Source organism: Streptopelia decaocto (assembly GCF_964273445.1).
Source record: "Streptopelia decaocto genome assembly, chromosome: 4".
Lineage (NCBI taxonomy): Eukaryota > Metazoa > Chordata > Aves > Columbiformes > Columbidae > Streptopelia > Streptopelia decaocto.
The window spans coordinates 59,016,018-59,034,295 of NC_138658.1; the positions used below are offsets into that span (position 1 = coordinate 59,016,018).

Consider the following 18,278-nt stretch of genomic DNA (forward strand, 5'->3'; position numbering starts at 1 on the left):
GGAGCTACTTCAAGTAGAAACACCTAAGACACAAAAGGGTTTAATTGAAAAAGGGAAATACAGGTAGGACATCCAGGAAAAACACCATTTATTGGAGGTGCACTAGCTGGTTGTTGGGGGCACTTATTTGCCAAGTAAAAATTTACAAGTAAAGACTGATGACTCTAAAAATGGGGAAGAAAGTGCCCATCTGTTGGAGAAGGTTAGAGATGAGAGTGAGGTTAGTGCACAAGTAAAACAGACAGATCCATAAACTGGTACTAGCACAAAATGCATTCTTTTGTTGAAGACATTTCTCCATTCAAAGTAGAAAGTCGAGAAGGATGTGGAGCTAGAGAGAATTGTAATGACAAAAGGTTTTACATAAATCAGATAGAAGTCTTCTCCTTCACCCTTATGTTTCTCTGTTTTGTTTGCCCAGCTTTCCCTGTGCAAAGAGCGTGTTTGGAGAACACAGTTACTCTCTTGGGTTGTTGGGTGAAGAAGGTGAGATTTGATTGGGTAAAGAATGTGAGATATTGAGTTGTCTGTATCATTCGTGGAAGAAGTTCTGCTTTTGATATTTGATAGATGATTGACCTATTAGTGTTTCTGTTATCAGTAAATGAGACTTTTCAGACCATATGAACTTAATTTCCTCCAAACAGTTAACCTGCTCTAAAGTCAAAACATCTTTTGCTTGCAGGTTGCGATATGGCTATGTAAGCTTACAATAGCAGAGTGGTACATTTGCTTTCTGATTAGCTGAAGCAATGAGACAGTGGATTTTTTTAATATAGATTAGAATTTGAATGTCCTCTTGAAATTGACTTTCTGCTGTTATACTGTTGTTAAAAACATCTGTTGCCACTTGCTTTTGGAACAGACACACTATTATTATTATTACCACTTTTCTAAATAAGCTAAAAGGAGCTGTGAGAGTATATGCCTAGGAATGAGTGGGCTAAATCCAGCCTTTATTTTTTTTAGCCCGACTTTTAAGGAAGAAAGAAGTTGTTTGGGAAGAAAGCAGGTCGTTTTCCCCAGGTGATTAGTAGCTACTACTGCTAAGTTTAAGTAACCTCCTGTTTCTCCTCAGAAGCACATCAGCTTAATTTGAAAAGGCAGTTGTAAATGAATTCTGTATGCAGTAATGCGTTGTGAGATTAAATAGTTACATAAATGCAAAAAGAAACAGTCCTAACCCTGCCTAGCAAGTGGATAAAAATATTTTTTTCTTCTGCCAGCTGTAAACTATTTATTAGATGTTCTTTTTTGTGCAATTTGTTCCTGAAATTGCCAGCACACATGCAAGCCAGATTAGTGTAGAAGCTGCTCTGCTGCATAGACATGTTGCACTAATTTTAACTTTTCTAACTTGGGCAAGCTCAGTCATGACCAAAATTACAAAAAGGATTGTGTCAGTGTGTATCCGAGTAAATGTTTCCATGTGATGTATAGAAATGGATTTGTGACCGTGACAGACTTTATTTACAGACATTTGGGTGATTGTGTCTGTGTGAGGGTACATGTCTTCTGTAGCAGGATCTGAGTTGAAAGTGAGGTGGATGGAGCTCAGGTGCTGCACATCGGCACAGCTCCCTTCAGATCATGGCCACGTATGTTGGGAAGCCTGGGACAGCCAGGAGGGAGCTTCTACATTCAGGTGGGAGCATCGCTGCTGTTACCTGAACGATGGATTTCTGTGAAAGGGCGGTTAAGACTAACACCTTTGTGGCATTAGACACATGATTGGGGACAACAGAAATAGCTATCAGCACCTTTGTCCATGACATGATCCTTCTTTTTTAGTTGAAGGATCTGATCTGTTATGGCTGGAGATTAAAAAAAAAAAAAAAAGATTAGGGAATTTGATGCTACCAACTTTAAAAATAACCTGCTGTTCCAGGCCACCACAGCTCAGTCTTCCCACAGCACATACAGGGGTGGCAAATTATCAGGAGGTTATAGGGTGAAGGAAGGAATGGGATAAATCACGCTGTGTCCAGGATTGCTTACACGTTTATTTTTCAAAAAACTGTTTCTATAAGAACGCAGAGTTTTACCCATACCAGTCTTCAGATAATGTGGTTTGGAGCAGACTGAATCATACTCGTCACTGAATGTATTCTGCTTTCTTCCTGAATGAAAGGAACAGGGTTAAGCATTGTCCTCCCTGTTTGCCAACCTTTGTTCAGAGCCGCAGAATGATCCTTCTGTGTGAGAAACTGCAACAAAGGCTCAGCCCTTCTTCTGAGGATCCACTGGGAATTATCAGGACGTATTTGCTCCAAAACCTTTAGAAATAGTGTGGTACAGCTGATAAATGAATTATGAAATTTAAGAGAAAAAGAAGAGTGACTCTGCTACTGTTGCCTGAATAAAAAGAGCAGTAGTAATAACTGAACTTGCTGCTGAGGGCTGAGTTTCCTTCTGTGATGCTGCTAGCTGACAGGGAGAGCAGGATCTTTCCCCCCTTTTCTGCCCTGGAATTACTGGTGAACTACTTATGAAAATAATAAGGATTTTCTTCTTTTCCTGGCAGAAGTGCTAAACTTGTGACCCATTTGTGGTGACAGTCATTAGCCACATCAGCTTTGCTTTGTTGGCTCCCTGGCTGAGGTAACATGACATGGAAGAAGTCTTGGATCATCTCTCTCTGTTGGCAGCTCCTCCAAGCCAGGGAGCTGTGGGGCCAGGCCGGGAAGATGGGAATGGGCTCCCTGTGTGCCAGGCAGAGCTGCCCGCGGGGCTCTGTGCCCTCCCCATCGCCCCGGGCTTTGTACTGCACAGCACGGCTGCTGCGCATCAGGCCATACGCTGGGCTATGAAAATAAAGTTATTAAGGGTGAGTCTCTGGTACCAGATGGAAGCATTCTGAAAGCGAAATCTAGACTTGAACAATTTTGATTGTAATTGGAGATCCATCGTGACCTTGGTAGCCTATTTGATTATTGAATTTACATGGGGAAATAAACATAACTGCTCCCAAATGTCTTCTCTCTTCTGCTTGTAAATGTGATGGACTGTTTGCTTTTTAGTTGGTATATGCTCCTGTACCTCTCAGTACTTTCTTTGATGTGTATTATAAGCTTTCTCCTCTTTTACATTATCTCTCTCATCTTGATATTTTTGTAATCTCCAAAATACAGACTTTTATTTGGCATTGCAAAGCCCTCACAGTAGAGGTTTCAAGAATACTTCTTAATCAACTTTCCTAGACCCTTTGATATTTATTGGGTTTGCTGTTCTTCGTGTCCTTCCCACATTCTGCCATGGTGTCAGCAGTGACGTTCCCAGTGTGCTCAGATGTCTGCGGCACGTAGCCCTCGTAGGCAAGCTCGTGGCACAGCGTTACACAGCCCGATGAGTGGGGGATACGCTGCTTCTCAGCATCCACTTCAAATTTAACTTATCCTTCTGCTTTAATTTGATGAGTAAAACTTGCTGTCCGTTCTGCCTGCTCTTGTTTAGAATTGCTGCCTCATCTAGGTTTCTCACTCTGTTGAGTATTGTTTGGGGTTTATTTAAAGACTTTAACTCTAGAAAACTTGCTGTGCCTGTGAAGAGAAACACATTCTGAAATTTGTTGGGAAAAAGAGCTCTCTTTGCAAGATAGAAATCTCTCATTTGATTTTGTGAGAGAATTAAGACTAAAAGTTAAATCCTGCAGGAAAGCTAACTGCAAATAGTATTTGTGTAGGAATAGGATACAAAAGAAGCGGTGACCTAGGAATGCAGTGAAAACTAAGAGTTGGTGATAAAGGCGCTAAAGAGCTTGAAGCTTTTTAGTAAAGTAGAGAACAGAGTTGAGCACTGAAAGAAAAGGCGTAGTGGAAAATATATTTTTTGCCATTTTAAGCAATTTTAGTGATAGAGAAACCTCTATGAATAAAGGACTAGGCCAACATTGTTCTTAGGTCTTCAAAATCAATCTAGATGTTGTCATGAGTTGTCCATATTTTGTCTGCAAGTGGTTTACCTTTGGGTTTTAGCTGTAGAGAAAGTAAAAGTAACCAGGAAGAGAAATTTGCCGGCAAGGAAAGAGAAATGTTGTGAGTTGGGATTCTTTGTCTTTGCCAAAAGGCAAAAGTTAAATGTCCAGTACATCCTATACCTTTTTTTTTTTTTTTAATCCACGGGATAGATTAGACAACTATACTTCAATTTTTTTAACTCTGGGGGAGGGTGTCCATTGCCATTAATGAAAAGAGATGACTGTATCCAAGTTTACTGCACTAGTTAAGTGACAAGTTAGAAGATTGACTGTGGTCATGTGTGCAATTGTGCTTTGGTTACCTTAGCATCACAAGGAGTCTCACATCAGCTGACTATCCCTGGCTTTCGTTTTTGTTTTCTTTTTCCAAAGAATTCTAGGTAATCGAGTTGCAGAACTAGAAAAGAAATTAAGAACTTTGGAAATTGCTGGCTTGTGGAGTCTTCCAGGTTAGTAAAAATTCAAGGGAACAGCTTGCATTATTTAGTTTTTGAGGGTATATTTGCATCTAAGAAAAGGTTTGCTATAATTTTTTACTGACAATTATTTTGTGAATGTGCTGTTCAGCATATTTGCAAAATGAGAACTCTCTAATAAATGTTAAGTTGAAAACAAAAATCACTAGACTATTTAAACTCGGAGTCAAATATGTATACTGGAAAAAAAAAAGTTTCAAATACTGGAAATAATCAAACTACCTCCGTAGTCTGCAGGCAAAAAAAAAGGAACTCTATTATTTATGATACACAGAAGATTGGCCATGATACTTTTTCAACAAATTTTATTTATTAATTTTGTACTTCTTGAAACTTCCATGGATTTTATTGCTGTATTTTTAATGTTTTTCTGTAGAATCATAAACTCTGAGAAATTTGAAATGTAAATGATCTTAAATTTTCTAGTCCATCTCTCCATAACAGACTTATTCCCAGTAGCATTTTAAGTATTGTATTTGGGTTTGAATTACTAAAGTAATGGGAGATTAATCTGCTTCCTAATAGACCTCGCCGTTAGGAAAATGTACAACATCGAATTTACATTTACTTTTTGCTTCTTTTCTTCCCATTACACCTAATTGTGTCGTCTTTAACCACTGTATATTATGCGGCTCCATTGCTGGCATTTGCATCATTAGGCTTTGTTGTTTACAGCTTCCTATCGGTACTGCTGAGGGTGGGAGATAGTGTGGTTTAGGCTTCTAGGTTTTTTCGCTTGGTGTTCCACCCAACCTTTCCATCTAGAAGAAACATCTGGCAAAGCTGAAGAGACCTTCGGACAAACTGTTGCTGGTAGCCCTTTGGCCTGGGGGGTGTATTTCCAGTTCAGCGTGCCCACTGTAGCCATTCTGTCACCTGTCTGGAACGGGCTCTCTCATTGACACCTTCCAGAACTGAAGGTCCCAAATTTGTTGCCATGTATTACTCTTCAGTCACCTAGTCCCGCCCCACATTCTCCAAAAGGTGCAGGTGAAGTATTTGTCTAAGACCCTCCTCACGGCAGTTTTGTACATTGTTGCAAATGTGTATCATCGACTCACAAGTTTAAGGTACTGTAGGGTTTTTTTTCAAATACAATGTTCCGTGAAATTCATACACTAATAAATGCAGCCTTTCTAATCTTTGCAAAATATATTTTAAAAATTGAACAGTGGGAACTTCTTGCACTGTTGTTGGTCTCTGTAGGTAAGACATCAAATTAATGTTTATACAATAACAACTGTCTCTTTCCTTCCTTTCTTTTGCTGCCTGAAGGCCTGAGCTACAATGTCTCAGTGGGATTTGGGAGTAGGTTCTGCTTGATGTATATTTTTAGTAACTGATTATAGCAGTACGTTAAATATTGTCACTGCATGTAAATAAACAGAAATGTTATTTGAGCATTTTTATATCCAACAGATTAAGATGTTCAGTCAAGTGAGTTAGATGACCACAAGAGAAATAGAGACTGCTCTATAAGACGATTCCTATAAATTGAGCAAATAGTAAGAAACTGTGATCTTAAATAGTTGTAAAGGAATTTTACACTGGAGTGTGAGCTCTGTTGAGCCCAAGGTTTGTTGATTTGCTGCGTGCCTTTTGAATCAAGAGTGCGCTTTTGTTCCCAAGTGCACTCTAGATCCAAGGTGGTCTGTGAGAGGCTCGCACCACCTGGTGGGTCACCAGTCTTCAGAGCGTGGAAAGCTTCTGCTCCACAGAACAGCGGCATGGAACAAATAGTGTGGGAACTACCCCAGTGGACTCTGCAGCTGGATGTTGGCTTGGGCGAGGGGCAGAGCATGCACACTATCTCATCTAGGCAGTCTGAAATCCAGAGAGACAAAATTCTTATTTGATTGTGAGTTGAACTTTTTGTCATTGGGAAAAAAATACGCAGGTGAAAGCTGATGTTCAGTCTGGCACTAAAAGAAACGCACATTTTAAACTGCAGGTTTTTAATCTGAAGTTAATGTTTCTACTTAGTCATTATTGTCCATTGTAACATAACATCCACTGTCACCATGGTATTAACATCTTTATCCTATCAAAGAGGGTTTTTTTTTGTTAGGGGATGTGTTTGCCATCCACTTTTTGAGCAGTGCATGAATGAACTATGGGGGAGCTCAATCAAGAGGAAACATGTGTTTAATTTTTGAAATGGTGGAAGTGGTATCGTAGTTCATTTTCTGTAGAAGTTCTGCCTACCACAAACTTCAGCTTCCCCTCTTGGAAAATGTGCTTTAATTAAACAAATCTCTTGCAAGGTTCATTACTGAAAAGAAAGCAATCTTGGGCATAGACTTGGCTCTGATTTTCTTTGTATGAGCCTACTTACCTTGAGAAGGAAGCAGAGAACATGATGTTTGCAGAAGCATTTAATTATTCACTTTGTCTTAGGTACATTGTGGTTCAAATATGCATGCATAATATGTTTAGTGTATTCAGTAACAGTACATAGTGAACAAACACCACCTTTTTCCTCTCAAAATTTGATGTCACTAGACATTCAGTTAAGCAATTCTGTACTTTTAAAAATTTATAGTTTCCTGGAAATTCCCAATTTCCACTGAAAAAAAGCCTGAGAAAAGAGCCGGCTGTGACTCAGCCCTTTTCTGTGTGGGGTGACAGGGAAGTGTCGGCACAGCCTCTTGCTCTGCAGCGCTGGGCAGGGAGCAGAGCGGGGGGACAGTCCCCAGGCTCAGCAGTGCCAGGGCTGGAGCCACTTAGAGCCAGTCGGGTGCAGCACACGGTGCCCAGCCCCAGAGAAGAAAATTAAGAATTTACTGCTACTGGAAACTCACTTGTCTGTTTATTTGACAACGTGTATAGTTTTCACTAAAGCCCTTGAAAAAATCATTAAATAGAGGAACACAAAGCTATACAAGCTATAAAATTGAGGTTACACAGCAGCTAATTGAAATTCCCTGTGTGTAATCCAACTTCAGATCATGATTCATAGAATGTAGTGCAGCAATACCCCCATGTCCCTCCTTCATGAATGAACGTGAGTCATTGTTAATAAATAAATATGCCTCAGGTTCTTTGGGCCACATCCGTTGCTTACATGTGTGGATACTGAACTTAGGTCTATTTTCTGTAACCAAGTTGGTTTTCAGAGAAGAATGTGAAAGTGAATGTGTTTACTGTCTCAATGCTGGCTGAAAGTCAAGAAGTTTCTTTTTTGAAGTTTGTCTTGCAATCTTTGGGCACTTTAGCTCGAGCTTTACTTTAAAAAAAAAAGAAAGAAAAATACTCTACTTTTCTGGCAAAACTCCGTCTTACCCCCCAATGCTTTATTCATCATCTTTTTGCATTTTTCTTCCTCTGTTGAATTCTTTTGTATCTTTTTGGATATGTGGCTACTTTTGACTGTGTATGAATATCTGTGGGATGTTTTCATACCACTAGTTCTCTGTATGACTTTGCTCTTCCTCCAACACAAAATTCCTTCACTGTTACAGGAAAGTGCATTCTTCTAAGAGCTTTTGCATTTTGAAATAGCTATCAGGGTTTTTTTGCCTTTTTTTTACCTTTTTAATTAATTTTGCCTTACACTTGGGGGATTTCCCCACTTTGCTGTTAGGTTTGGTTTGGGTTTTTTTTTTTTGTTACTTGCTACGGTAAAGGCAGAATTCTGATGCATACTTGACAGGGGGATCAAAGTTTGAGAAGATCCATGTTTCAAAATCACTAATGGCATGCATATTGCTGCAGTGTATGCCCCAACACATTACAGATACAAAAACATCATTAATACCTTCCGGTCCAGTTAGACTCCATGGGAACGCTGTGACTTTCATTGTTTCTTAGTAGGTACCAGAACTTTCTCAGGGCTGGATTTATTCCCAGTATCTCCTGACCTTGATGCTCTTCGGAAAGGCTTTGTTTTGGATGGATGATCAGATTTAGGATGTTGCCTTAAGGTGAAATGTTCAAGTGGATTGAGAGGAGAGAAGTGGTTCTTCCATAAATGTCCCTTCTCAGGGAGATAAATAGCGCAGGAGCTCGCTGCCTCCCCAGCCATGACTGATGGGTTGGCCCTTGTTCTGGAGGCCACACGAAGACCACGCTCAGCTGATCGTGCACATTTCCTGCTGTTTCCCCTCTGGATTTAAGGTAGTGTCAGTCACTGAAAACATGAGCATCCCGGATAGTGGAGGACTTCCTGAAGGGTCTGCAGGTGTTGCTTTCTGTATTGCTAAAATATTTAAAGACTAGGCATCTGCAGCAGAGTCCTCAGCTGAAGAGTTTCTTGCACTATTTTGTCTGCAAAAGAGCTGGAAAATTGCCCTTTTCTATTTGGCTTAAAACAGAAATGCTCAGAAGTGGTTTTGGAATTTTCAGATTAAAATCTCTCCTGTTTCCCAGCAACGTATGCTTGTTTGCTCCCTCCATTTGTAGTTACTATTTTTTTAAGGCAGCATTGTAGGATATTACGTGTGTGAGTTTATAGTGTAAAACTACATATGTGATATGAGGAGGTTCATCACCAAGGCAGAGTAATAGAGAGTAAAGATAAAGTGCGCAACACTTGCTGGTAAAAGCATGCAAATGATCCATTACTCTTTGTAAAACTTTTGGTATGATCTGATTATTAATATTCTGAATTGAATTCTAATTGCTAATACAATTTACTGCATACAGCACCTGGTCTTTTTCAAAATCTGTCCTTTACTCAGTCCTGTGGATAAAAACATAGGCCTTTTCTGTGTTTGACTGGCATATTCCAGCCAGAGTACAGAATATGTTTTTCTGTGCTGCAGAAGGATCATTTGAGATGCTTTTCCTGTTTTGTACTTTTCAATAACATTGCAAAACAAAAATGTAGGATATGCTTGAATATCATTAATGCATAATGGGTGTAATTGGTGAATTAATAGTTCTAACACTTTGTTTCAGGCGGAAAGGATACCATAACATTCAACGACCCAGCCTTACCGGTGATACAGCGGTCCAGGTCACCATTGTTGGCGTTTACTGATAAGCCACAGAAAACTGAAGTGCAAGGTGAGCACCTGGAATGTAAGGACCATGATGAGAGCTGAGCACTCATTTCTTTCCAAATAAAAAGTAATAAATTGTCATGCTGGGATAGCAGAAGGCAAAGTTTCAGTGGTCACAGAGATTGAATAAATCATCCACAAGTGAAATGGATAGGTGGTCCCAGTACAAATAGCGAAGAAACGACTGAAAAACGACTGTTGAATAGATTGCTCAGGGCTAGGGATCAAGTCTTACACCTCAAAGAATTTTCCTGGCAGATAACTCGATACTGTGAGAAGCTATTCATGCCACCTCTGTTACAGTTAACAGCCTCCTGCTCCTTTTCCCTCGGTTAAAATGCGCAGTAGGAAAGCAGCCTGTGGAACTGGCTTAGCACTTCCCTGCATTATAGTTGATATCTAGATGAAAGGCTTCCTGATTGCGCCCAGCAAATTGAAATACCCTACTCATTTTCCCAGAGAAATTGGCTGCTTTTTTTGTAGTCTTGCATGTGTTTTGTTAAAAACCCTTCCCCAATAGCAAGCTTTAACATCTCTCCAAAGTCAAGCTTGACTTTATTTGACAGTATCAGAAGATAGTGTTTTGCTGATAACCTTGATTTATTTTTTTTCCCTTAGTTTTTTATAGTGACTGGGAGATGGATTATTATGCTTGCCTATCGGCATTTGGATAAGCTCTTTAATGGGCATAACATTTTGGTATGCCCAGATTTTACTCAGCTAACCATGAAGCATCATAAACTATTTATTTGTTAGTTCTGAAACTAAATAGATTGTGGTTTAATTTTGACTTTATCATCCATGTCATCATCTGATAAAACTTGACAGCCGGTCTGTTTTTTATAATCTTGATCAGATGATGCTTTTGCTAAAAATAAGAAGTGAAACTGTAGTGGATAGTTCTCCAGTGAGTAACTCATAAATATTCATTTTTTGCCTGCTTAATCATTGACTTTTAATTAAATCTGCAGTCACTGGAAGTATTTACTTGGTGGCATTATGTTCTTTACGTATTTGTCCTAGGTGAGGCTGGTATTACAGCTTTGATTAAAGCTGCCCGTCAAATCTCACCAGACCCTGTTTCTGTTGCTTTGTCACACTGCCAAACTTTTGCTCTGGGCTGAAGCTTTCCATGCTGGGTTTTCTACTTCAGCTGATTTTCACAATGACAACCAGATCACTTTTTCATGTTAAATTCTGATGATCACATTTGTTTTGGTGTTCTTTTAATTTGTCTGGTTTTTGTTGTGGTGTCAGTGGTTTTGGTTATTGTTTTGGTGCAAGCATTTAGTATATCTATAATGGAAAGGAATTAGAAATCTGGAGAAAAAGTTTCCACCCTAAGAAAACAGGCTGGAATTTCCACCCCATTCTAAATCATTCGTTTTCACATCTCATATGCTGAAAACAACAGAAAACAATCCAATTATTCTGTTGAGCTTGCTTTGTGCCACCGATGCTGGTAAAACTGCATGTACCATTCCTTCAAAATAATGTAAACCTGGAAGGAAAAAAAACCCTGGAGCAGAGAGGAAAGAAAGGCTGAGATCAGGACTCTTGAGTGACGGGGAGTGACAGAGTCCAAGGAAGTCTGAGTGAGGGGGGACTTGGGTCTGGCTGAGCAGAACTCAGAGCACAGGAGCAAGGAATTAAAATGCTGACAGTGAAAGCAAGGTGTGATAAAAAAAGGTAGAAAGGTGGATGAGAAATGGGTGGAGTTGGGTATAGGGACTGAATAAACAAAGGGTTGTAGGGCAGGAACAAAGAGCTGGGCGGGGGAAGAGGAAAATAAAACAGCCTTGGAGACCAGAAGGCAGACAAGGATTAGGACTGTGGTGGTCACAGAAAGAATCTGCTCCCAGTAGGTCATTGCCCTCCTTCCCCCTCCTTGTCCTGTCACTGTAAGAGAGACAACATCAGTCACAGAAGTCCTGTCATTAAACTGGAGTAGGTAAACCTGATAACCTGCAGTGAGAACTCGGACAAAACTCACCTCTGTGATAGTTGAAAGAAACGAGGCCAACTTTTCACTGGGCCGGATGAGCACTTATATACTGCCCGCTGTGCTGGGGGCACCATGGCATCTAGCAGCGGATGGAGCAACAGTGACTTCTTCCATTGCTCCAGATCCTTTTTCTGGAGAATGTTTGGGGCTGCCAGCCTCCCTTGGAAGCCTGGGAAGGAGGCAGCACTTTTTCAGCTCTGGGGCACATCTCTTGGAGTCACACAGCTCCTCTGCACTCAGCGGCTGTATGAGAGCGATAACTGAGTCACCTTTGTGCCACTCTGCATAGAGAATGACTCTCTGGTTGAGGTGTAGGAGCTTGGTGCACAGTGCATTTTTTCATGTATGCAATGTGGCTCCAAAATCTGGGGGAGGTGAGCAGCTGGGAAGAACGTAGGAATGTGTTCATCTGCCTTTGTTTACCAAGTGAGTATGTCTTTGGTTTAGAGGTATTCCAGAAATAAAAACAAAAACACTTTTATTTTCCTGTTAGTTAAATGATCAGTTGAGTGAAAACAGTTGATAAGCAGAAGGGCAATGAAATTCTTAAATATCTTTGAAAACAAGGCTTGATGTCACGCCAGCTATGGTCATTTAAGTAGTACCATTGATATTTGGTGCCTTTTTGGTGCAGGAAACATTTTTGGCTTTTGTACTAACATACATTCTTTATCAGAGCTTTCTATAATACATCAAATGTTGCTCTAGCTAGGCCTACAGATAATCAGATGGCTTTTCCAAGCTTTTTTTAATCTAATCTCTCTGCTTACCCTGATCTCATCAAGGCCTGTTCTAGTCCATACTTGCTATCACTGTTTCGGTTAAGCTGGATGGTGGAAGTCTGTAGGCTGTACTGAGCAGTTCCTGTGTGAAAATGCATAATGACATAGTGCAGTCATTTGAATGAAAGACTCTTCTTGTGCCACCAAATCTCCCTTTATACAACGCAAGGGATGGATGGTGTCGTGGGATAGGTTGTGCTTGAGTATCAGGGCTGCTAATGAACAGCTATTCAGGTTTTTTCCCTCTCCATTGTTGAGTGCATTGTTCCTGCTGTATTGCCTGTGTGCTATTTCAAGCATTCCCTGAAGACGAAAGTGCTGTTTTTCTACAAACTTATCTCTGCTGTCCTAGTGCTTTGAAACAATTTATCTTCAGAAAATTGCAGCAAGGTGATGGGATGGTGTTATCCCACTGGAGAGGGAGGAGACTGAGGCATGCGAAGAATAGGGTAGAGTCCCTGCTAATTTCGAGTGCCAATTTGAGGTACATAAGTTTGGGCTCTTTTTGGAGCACTTTGGGTGTGTGTGTGTGTGTGTGTTCAGACATACAACGTGAGCAGAGCAGTGCTGTGATTCAGGCTCCCAGGCTTCCAGCTGAGCACTTGGATAATGAGGATTAGATCCAGTGGGTGATCACTTTTTGAAAGTTAATTTATCCCTGCCTTTTCCACAGACTTAAATTCCAGCTCTTCAGAGTAGCATTCCTAGCTTCCTTAGTGGCAGTAAGATTCTTCCCCTCATGCCAACCCTTGTCCCACTGACTCAACAGCTCCCAAATTATAAATGAGGCAGATGCAATGGAGACGGAGGCTCCTGAGTTGTGTAGCTCCGATCCCTCCCTGCAGCCAGGCTGTCCTGTGCTGTGCATGAGGCAGGAATCCTGCAGGAGAAATGGGGTAAATGCTCAGATACTACAAGGTAATGCATGTGCATGACAAGTGTCATTTTAAGCTGTCAATGCCGCCACACTTCTGGCATTTCCTAATTTTTCTTACTTGGCTTTGCAAGCTTATTTTCAATGAGGCTTTTTGTCTTTAACTGAGATGAGGACAAATCCTCCCTTTTGCACAAAGCTGTTTGTTTACACATTGGTGTTTTCTCTATTCTGACATTTTGTTCAGTGTTTGCCTTTTGGTATAATGGTATATTTAAAATTCTTCCACTGCTGCTTTGTTTTATGATGTTTCCTGAATTAGAATAATCTTTTATGTTAGGAGAAATGTTGCAGGACCAATAACAAAACTTCATTATTGGATGAAAGCCCGTGAAAAGCTCCAAATGGAGCTTGGGTTAACCCCTGAAAGTGGTAATGATGTGGGGATTAATGTTAAGCTGTGCCAAAAATTTCTCTAGCTGAGTGCCTTGCTTAGAGTTGATATTCCTTTGAGAAAGCTTGCCTGACCCTGCTTTTCTGCAGTGCAGTATTGACTATGAATCTTTTAGAATTGTCAAGTGTTAGGGAAAAACAGGCTCCAAAAACAGGGCCAGATCCAGCAAGAAACTCTTGCTTGTCATCTAAGAAGTGGGTCTGGGATGGGCATAGGGAATCACTTTTAGAAGTTTGTTACCGAGGTAAAGATCTCTGTGGCCTGGCTCGGTGGTGATGGTCTTCAAATTAGATATATAACCACTTTCTGTGACTGATCAGCACGTCTTGCTGTTCCATTTCTCTTCCAGCAGAACAGAAGCGAGAACGTGATGAAACTTGTACTGTTGCAAGTGAGTCCTTGGCTCCAGAGGGAACAAACTTAAATAACAGAAACCAAAATAAACATTTTTATCCTTCATTACCTCAGCTACCTTCTGAGGAAGAAGAAATAAACAAGCTCGGAAGTCAGATAATTAAACTGACAGAGCAGGCAGTTGCAGGACTGGAAGGGAAAAGAGCAGGCGCTTCCGCAGGGGAGCAGAGCGCGGTGGCTGGAGCGGAGCTTAATGGTTCGTCTGAGGGAGAGCTCCTGCTTTCCAGCCCTGACCCATCTGACCCCACAGATCCCTCAAACTCAGAGAACGAACAAACAGCTGAAACCGAGGCCCTGAAAGACAATGACGCAACCTCAGAGAGCGATTGTGAAATTCCAGATGAAAGAGGACATCGAAACAGCAGCACTGTGGATGTGGTGCGTACCGAGGAGCCTGGAAGGCACAGGAGGCTCAGTGTTACAGCAACACACACGAGTAACAGCTCTGAGAAGCTTCCTGAATCTGAAAACAAGAAACCATCTGATCCTGCTGAAAACTGTGAATATTTGGATAACAGTTTAGCTTGAGGTATGAAATCCAGGCCTTTGAGCCTCTCACTGTACTCCTTTTGCAGTGTTTGTGCTGCCGTGAATATGATAGGTGAAACTGTGCCGTATTGTTCATTTTTGTATCTAACTGCTAATTTTTGTCAAATAAAGGTGGTTTTCTGTTAGTTTTGGCTACAATGTACCAAAGATGTAGATTACCTAAAAGAAAGAATTAGTGATGAGGTTTAATTGTGTTGGTTTTTTATAATGATTTGAAGTTTCTGCGTAGATTGATGCAATTTACATTGGTGTAGCAGAGAGACCAATGATAATGATTTACCATGTTATCACTAGGCTTCTGTGATGTGTATGGTCCTGGTGCTGGACTGTATTTTAATGGTTAGAAGTGTCTTCCAAGGATGAAAAATTTGAAGTGATAAATGGAGAAGCATGTTAAGGCTACAAGCTTTTGCTCGTTTCTCAGATTGCACTCTTTTTCTCTTTACTTATAGTGACTGTAAGTACATCCTTAAAATAAAATCACTATTCCTTGTAGGAAGTTTCTAAAAACCATCCCTGCATGTATATAGTTCTCTCATTACAAACCTTTATATCTTCTCAACTGAATGAATTTTTCCTTTCCAGCTCATCTCATGAAAACACAGGAGTTATTTCACTAGATACCAAGAACCCAATTTAATGTGTCTCTGAGGGAAACGTCATCAGAGAAGCCAGAAGTCTTTTCTGTGAGAAGCAGCAATGCTGTTCCAAAGTAAGGAGAACAGCAAGAGGAGAACCAGCGATGCCCCGTCCACCTGCTTGGCTCTGTTACTGGAATTGCATTCACAGAATCACCTCAACCTACAGGAGCTGGAACAGCCCTCGGGCTGAGGAACGGGTGGTACATCTCAGCCTACTCCATCTGTGCCCTCCTTTTTAAAGGAATCTGTGTCTTTTCGTTTTGTCATGGTTTGGAATTAAGGATAGATAACTCCTTCTTTCCTTCTCATTTCACCAGACTGTGGTGTAATAGAAGGTTTATTTGTATTGCTGCCACTTTCTTAAACCTCTTCCTTTGTTAATATTTAGTCATAGGACAACGTTGCTATAATAACTGGGGAAAAGGGAGGCTGCTGTGTCATTCCCTGTTCGCTCCTGCTGCTGGAGCTGTGCCAGTCTGCTCCTAGGAAGGCAGCAACAAGGGGATACTTAGCGCTGAAGTTAGCAGCTGTTGGAGAAGGGGAGGCACGTCCTTCCTCTCCTGTTTGTAGCATAAGGAATAGTCTCTGCAGCTGTGGAGCTTCTATGGGCCAGCAGCCGTCAAGGCAATTTTTCTGCTGGCTTGAGACCTAATTGTCTGTAAATGTTCATTTCTCACTCCTAGAACTTGAAACCAATCAGAGAGAATTAAACCAAATTTAATAAAATACTACTAATAAAAAGGAAAATCCCTCCCAGATTGAATCCTTCTTTGACAAATAACTGCCAGCTGCAAATTTTTACAGCCCACTTGTCAGCTACAGAATAAACAGAGTTTATATTAGCCGTACTGACAAACTCTTCTGTATGTGGAAGATGAGCTAGCAGGTGCTGCCATAATCAAGGTGTTAGAGTCCATGAACGGTTTGTATTCAGCAGAAGAAAGGCTGTATGTAAATGATTACATATAAATATAAGGAACGATAGTGGGAAGGTGAAAAATGTGGCTTGTCTCTCTTCTCATGTGTTTTCCTGAGCAGGTGCATCCATGTAACCCTTTCAGTGTCTGTCTGCAGGCTGCAAAGCCACACTCACAGTGCTCCTCAAATATGTTTCCTTCCTCTTTAAAGGTAATTTGACATTGCAGCATTTCACTGATATTAAGCAGCAGCCCTTAGGAACAAAATCCATCCCTATATTTAAGCATATTAGGGACATGGAGTAAAAAGTTTTTCTTTCATTATCCTCATCACCGTTTAAGTTCCTCATCACCTGAAAAAAACGAGAAGAGTTTAAATGTTTGAAAGATTGTTATGCTGTTCCCATTAATGGTAACTGACTGCACTATTGACTCATTTATACAACAGTACTGACAAGTCGGAAGAGAAATAGCTGCAGAAACTGAAATCTCCAGGAGAATGTGGCAGGGCTTTTTCCTTTAGTGCTTGAATGTCACATGAAGTAGCATTTTATTCAAGATGTATTCTTTTCAATCTTTCACAGGCTACTCTTGCGCAGAGCTAAATATCAATGCAGTCAGAACGGAGGCAAGTGAATAAGAAGGTCAAGATTTCACGTAGCTGATCTCTGAAACATTCAGGATGTTGCGTTGCATGCCTGGTGCACAGTTGTGTGAGTTGGCGTTTTGCTCCTGGCCCTTCAGCAAGCAGTTAATGCCATTAACTAATTAAGAGCTTGGTGCAAAAATTCGAGCAGGTAGAAGCAATGCTGGACCAGCAGCTTTTTAGGGCTGCATTTGCTCATTCTGTTTATGTTTTCTCTGTGAGAACATAGTGATGTACAACCCAACAACTAGGACATCTTGGTAATTATCCATTCTCCCTCTTACAGGCCATTTTTATATCTTTGCAATCATTAAATTGCAGTGAAATATCTAGATCTCTGGAAACCTAATTTTCAGTGCTGTGTCACTGCTGCAGCGCTGTCCCCTCTCCTTTCTGCCCTAGTGAATGTGTATTCTAGCTCTGGTTTTAGCCTTCTTTTGAGAACACAAAACTCCAAAGCTGGGAAACTTGTAAGACATTTGCTGCACTATGTGTGTCAAGATCTTCCTTGGATATTGCTTTAATTTATGTTGGTTTGCTATTAGAACAATGATTATTTTTTTTTCCCCAGAAAATTAATTAGTGTTTTGTTGTGGAATCAACACTACTTGAGATTTTTTTAGGGGAGTTGGTTTTGTTTGGGGTTTTTGTTTTGTTTGAGTTTGTTGGGTTTTTTTTAGACTTGTGTTCACTTTTTCTGGAACCTCAGAAATGCAGAAATTGCATCCAGCCATAGAAGCCATTTTGGGCTCCGGGAAGCAAACTGGGAAGGGAATATTGTGGCATGGATATAGAGAAGATGCATTTCACAAACTGGTTCTAAAGAAGTTTTCTCACCTAAAAGTGAATTCGTGCATTATCTGTGTGAAAATATGATGTTCTAGTTATCAAAGAAAAGTGTTGACTGAATTTGTAAAATAAGTGCGTGAAAATGACAGATGAAGACGCATCTTTTAGAATGCTGCTGCTTTTCTAAGTGAGACTATTTTAAGTATATGGGAATTTGTATAATAAAGAAATGGAAGTTCTTTAATCATTATGAGCTCAGGAATGTATTTCAAAATCCTAACTGAGATGAAGTTGAAAGTTGCTACATCTCTAAAATATAGGATTTTGTTTACCAGCTTCTGTTTTGTAGTTTTACTTTCTAAATTATGCAGTTTAATTTATTTGCAAACCTCTCTTTTATGCTGCTTGGATTAACTGCACAACATGGCTCAACTATATTAATACATTTTGTCATCTTTAATAAAAACATTTCCTGATACGTTTGTTCTACCTGCTCATTTCCTTTTCTCAGTACCAGATGAATGATATTCATGTGTTTTAGTATTTTCAGTGAGTTGTTAAATTAAAAATGTAAAGCTTTATTGAGTGAGAGTTTTAAGTTTGAAAATTATCTGATTTAAATCTTTTCACTGTCACTTCTCCAAGTCTAAATTGATTGATTTACTTCTGTATAAAGAAACACAGCCACTAATTTTTTGCTTTGAAAATAGTATTTATCTCTGATCTGAACTGTCATTATCTAAGCAGCATTA

At 40.2% G+C, this 18,278-nt stretch overlaps 1 protein-coding gene across 4 annotated transcripts in view; it reads left to right on the top strand.

Annotated features, from left to right (window-relative positions):
• CCDC149 (coiled-coil domain containing 149) overlaps positions 1–18,004 on the top strand; it is a 51,512-nt gene extending 33,508 nt beyond the window's left edge. For 2 of the 4 annotated variants that reach the window (XM_082051149.1, XM_082051151.1), the window contains exons 10-13: positions 4,349–4,425; positions 9,352–9,459; positions 13,920–14,513; positions 15,119–18,004. In XM_082051149.1, coding sequence (XP_081907275.1) covers positions 4,349–4,425; positions 9,352–9,459; positions 13,920–14,512 — 778 coding nt within the window. In that variant the 3' untranslated portion in view covers position 14,513; positions 15,119–18,004. The remainder of the gene's footprint in view (positions 1–4,348; positions 4,426–9,351; positions 9,460–13,919; positions 14,514–15,118) is intronic. The other 2 variants (XR_014183918.1, XM_082051150.1) reach the window with 2 other exon arrangements.
• Positions 18,005–18,278: the final 274 nt, after the last annotated feature.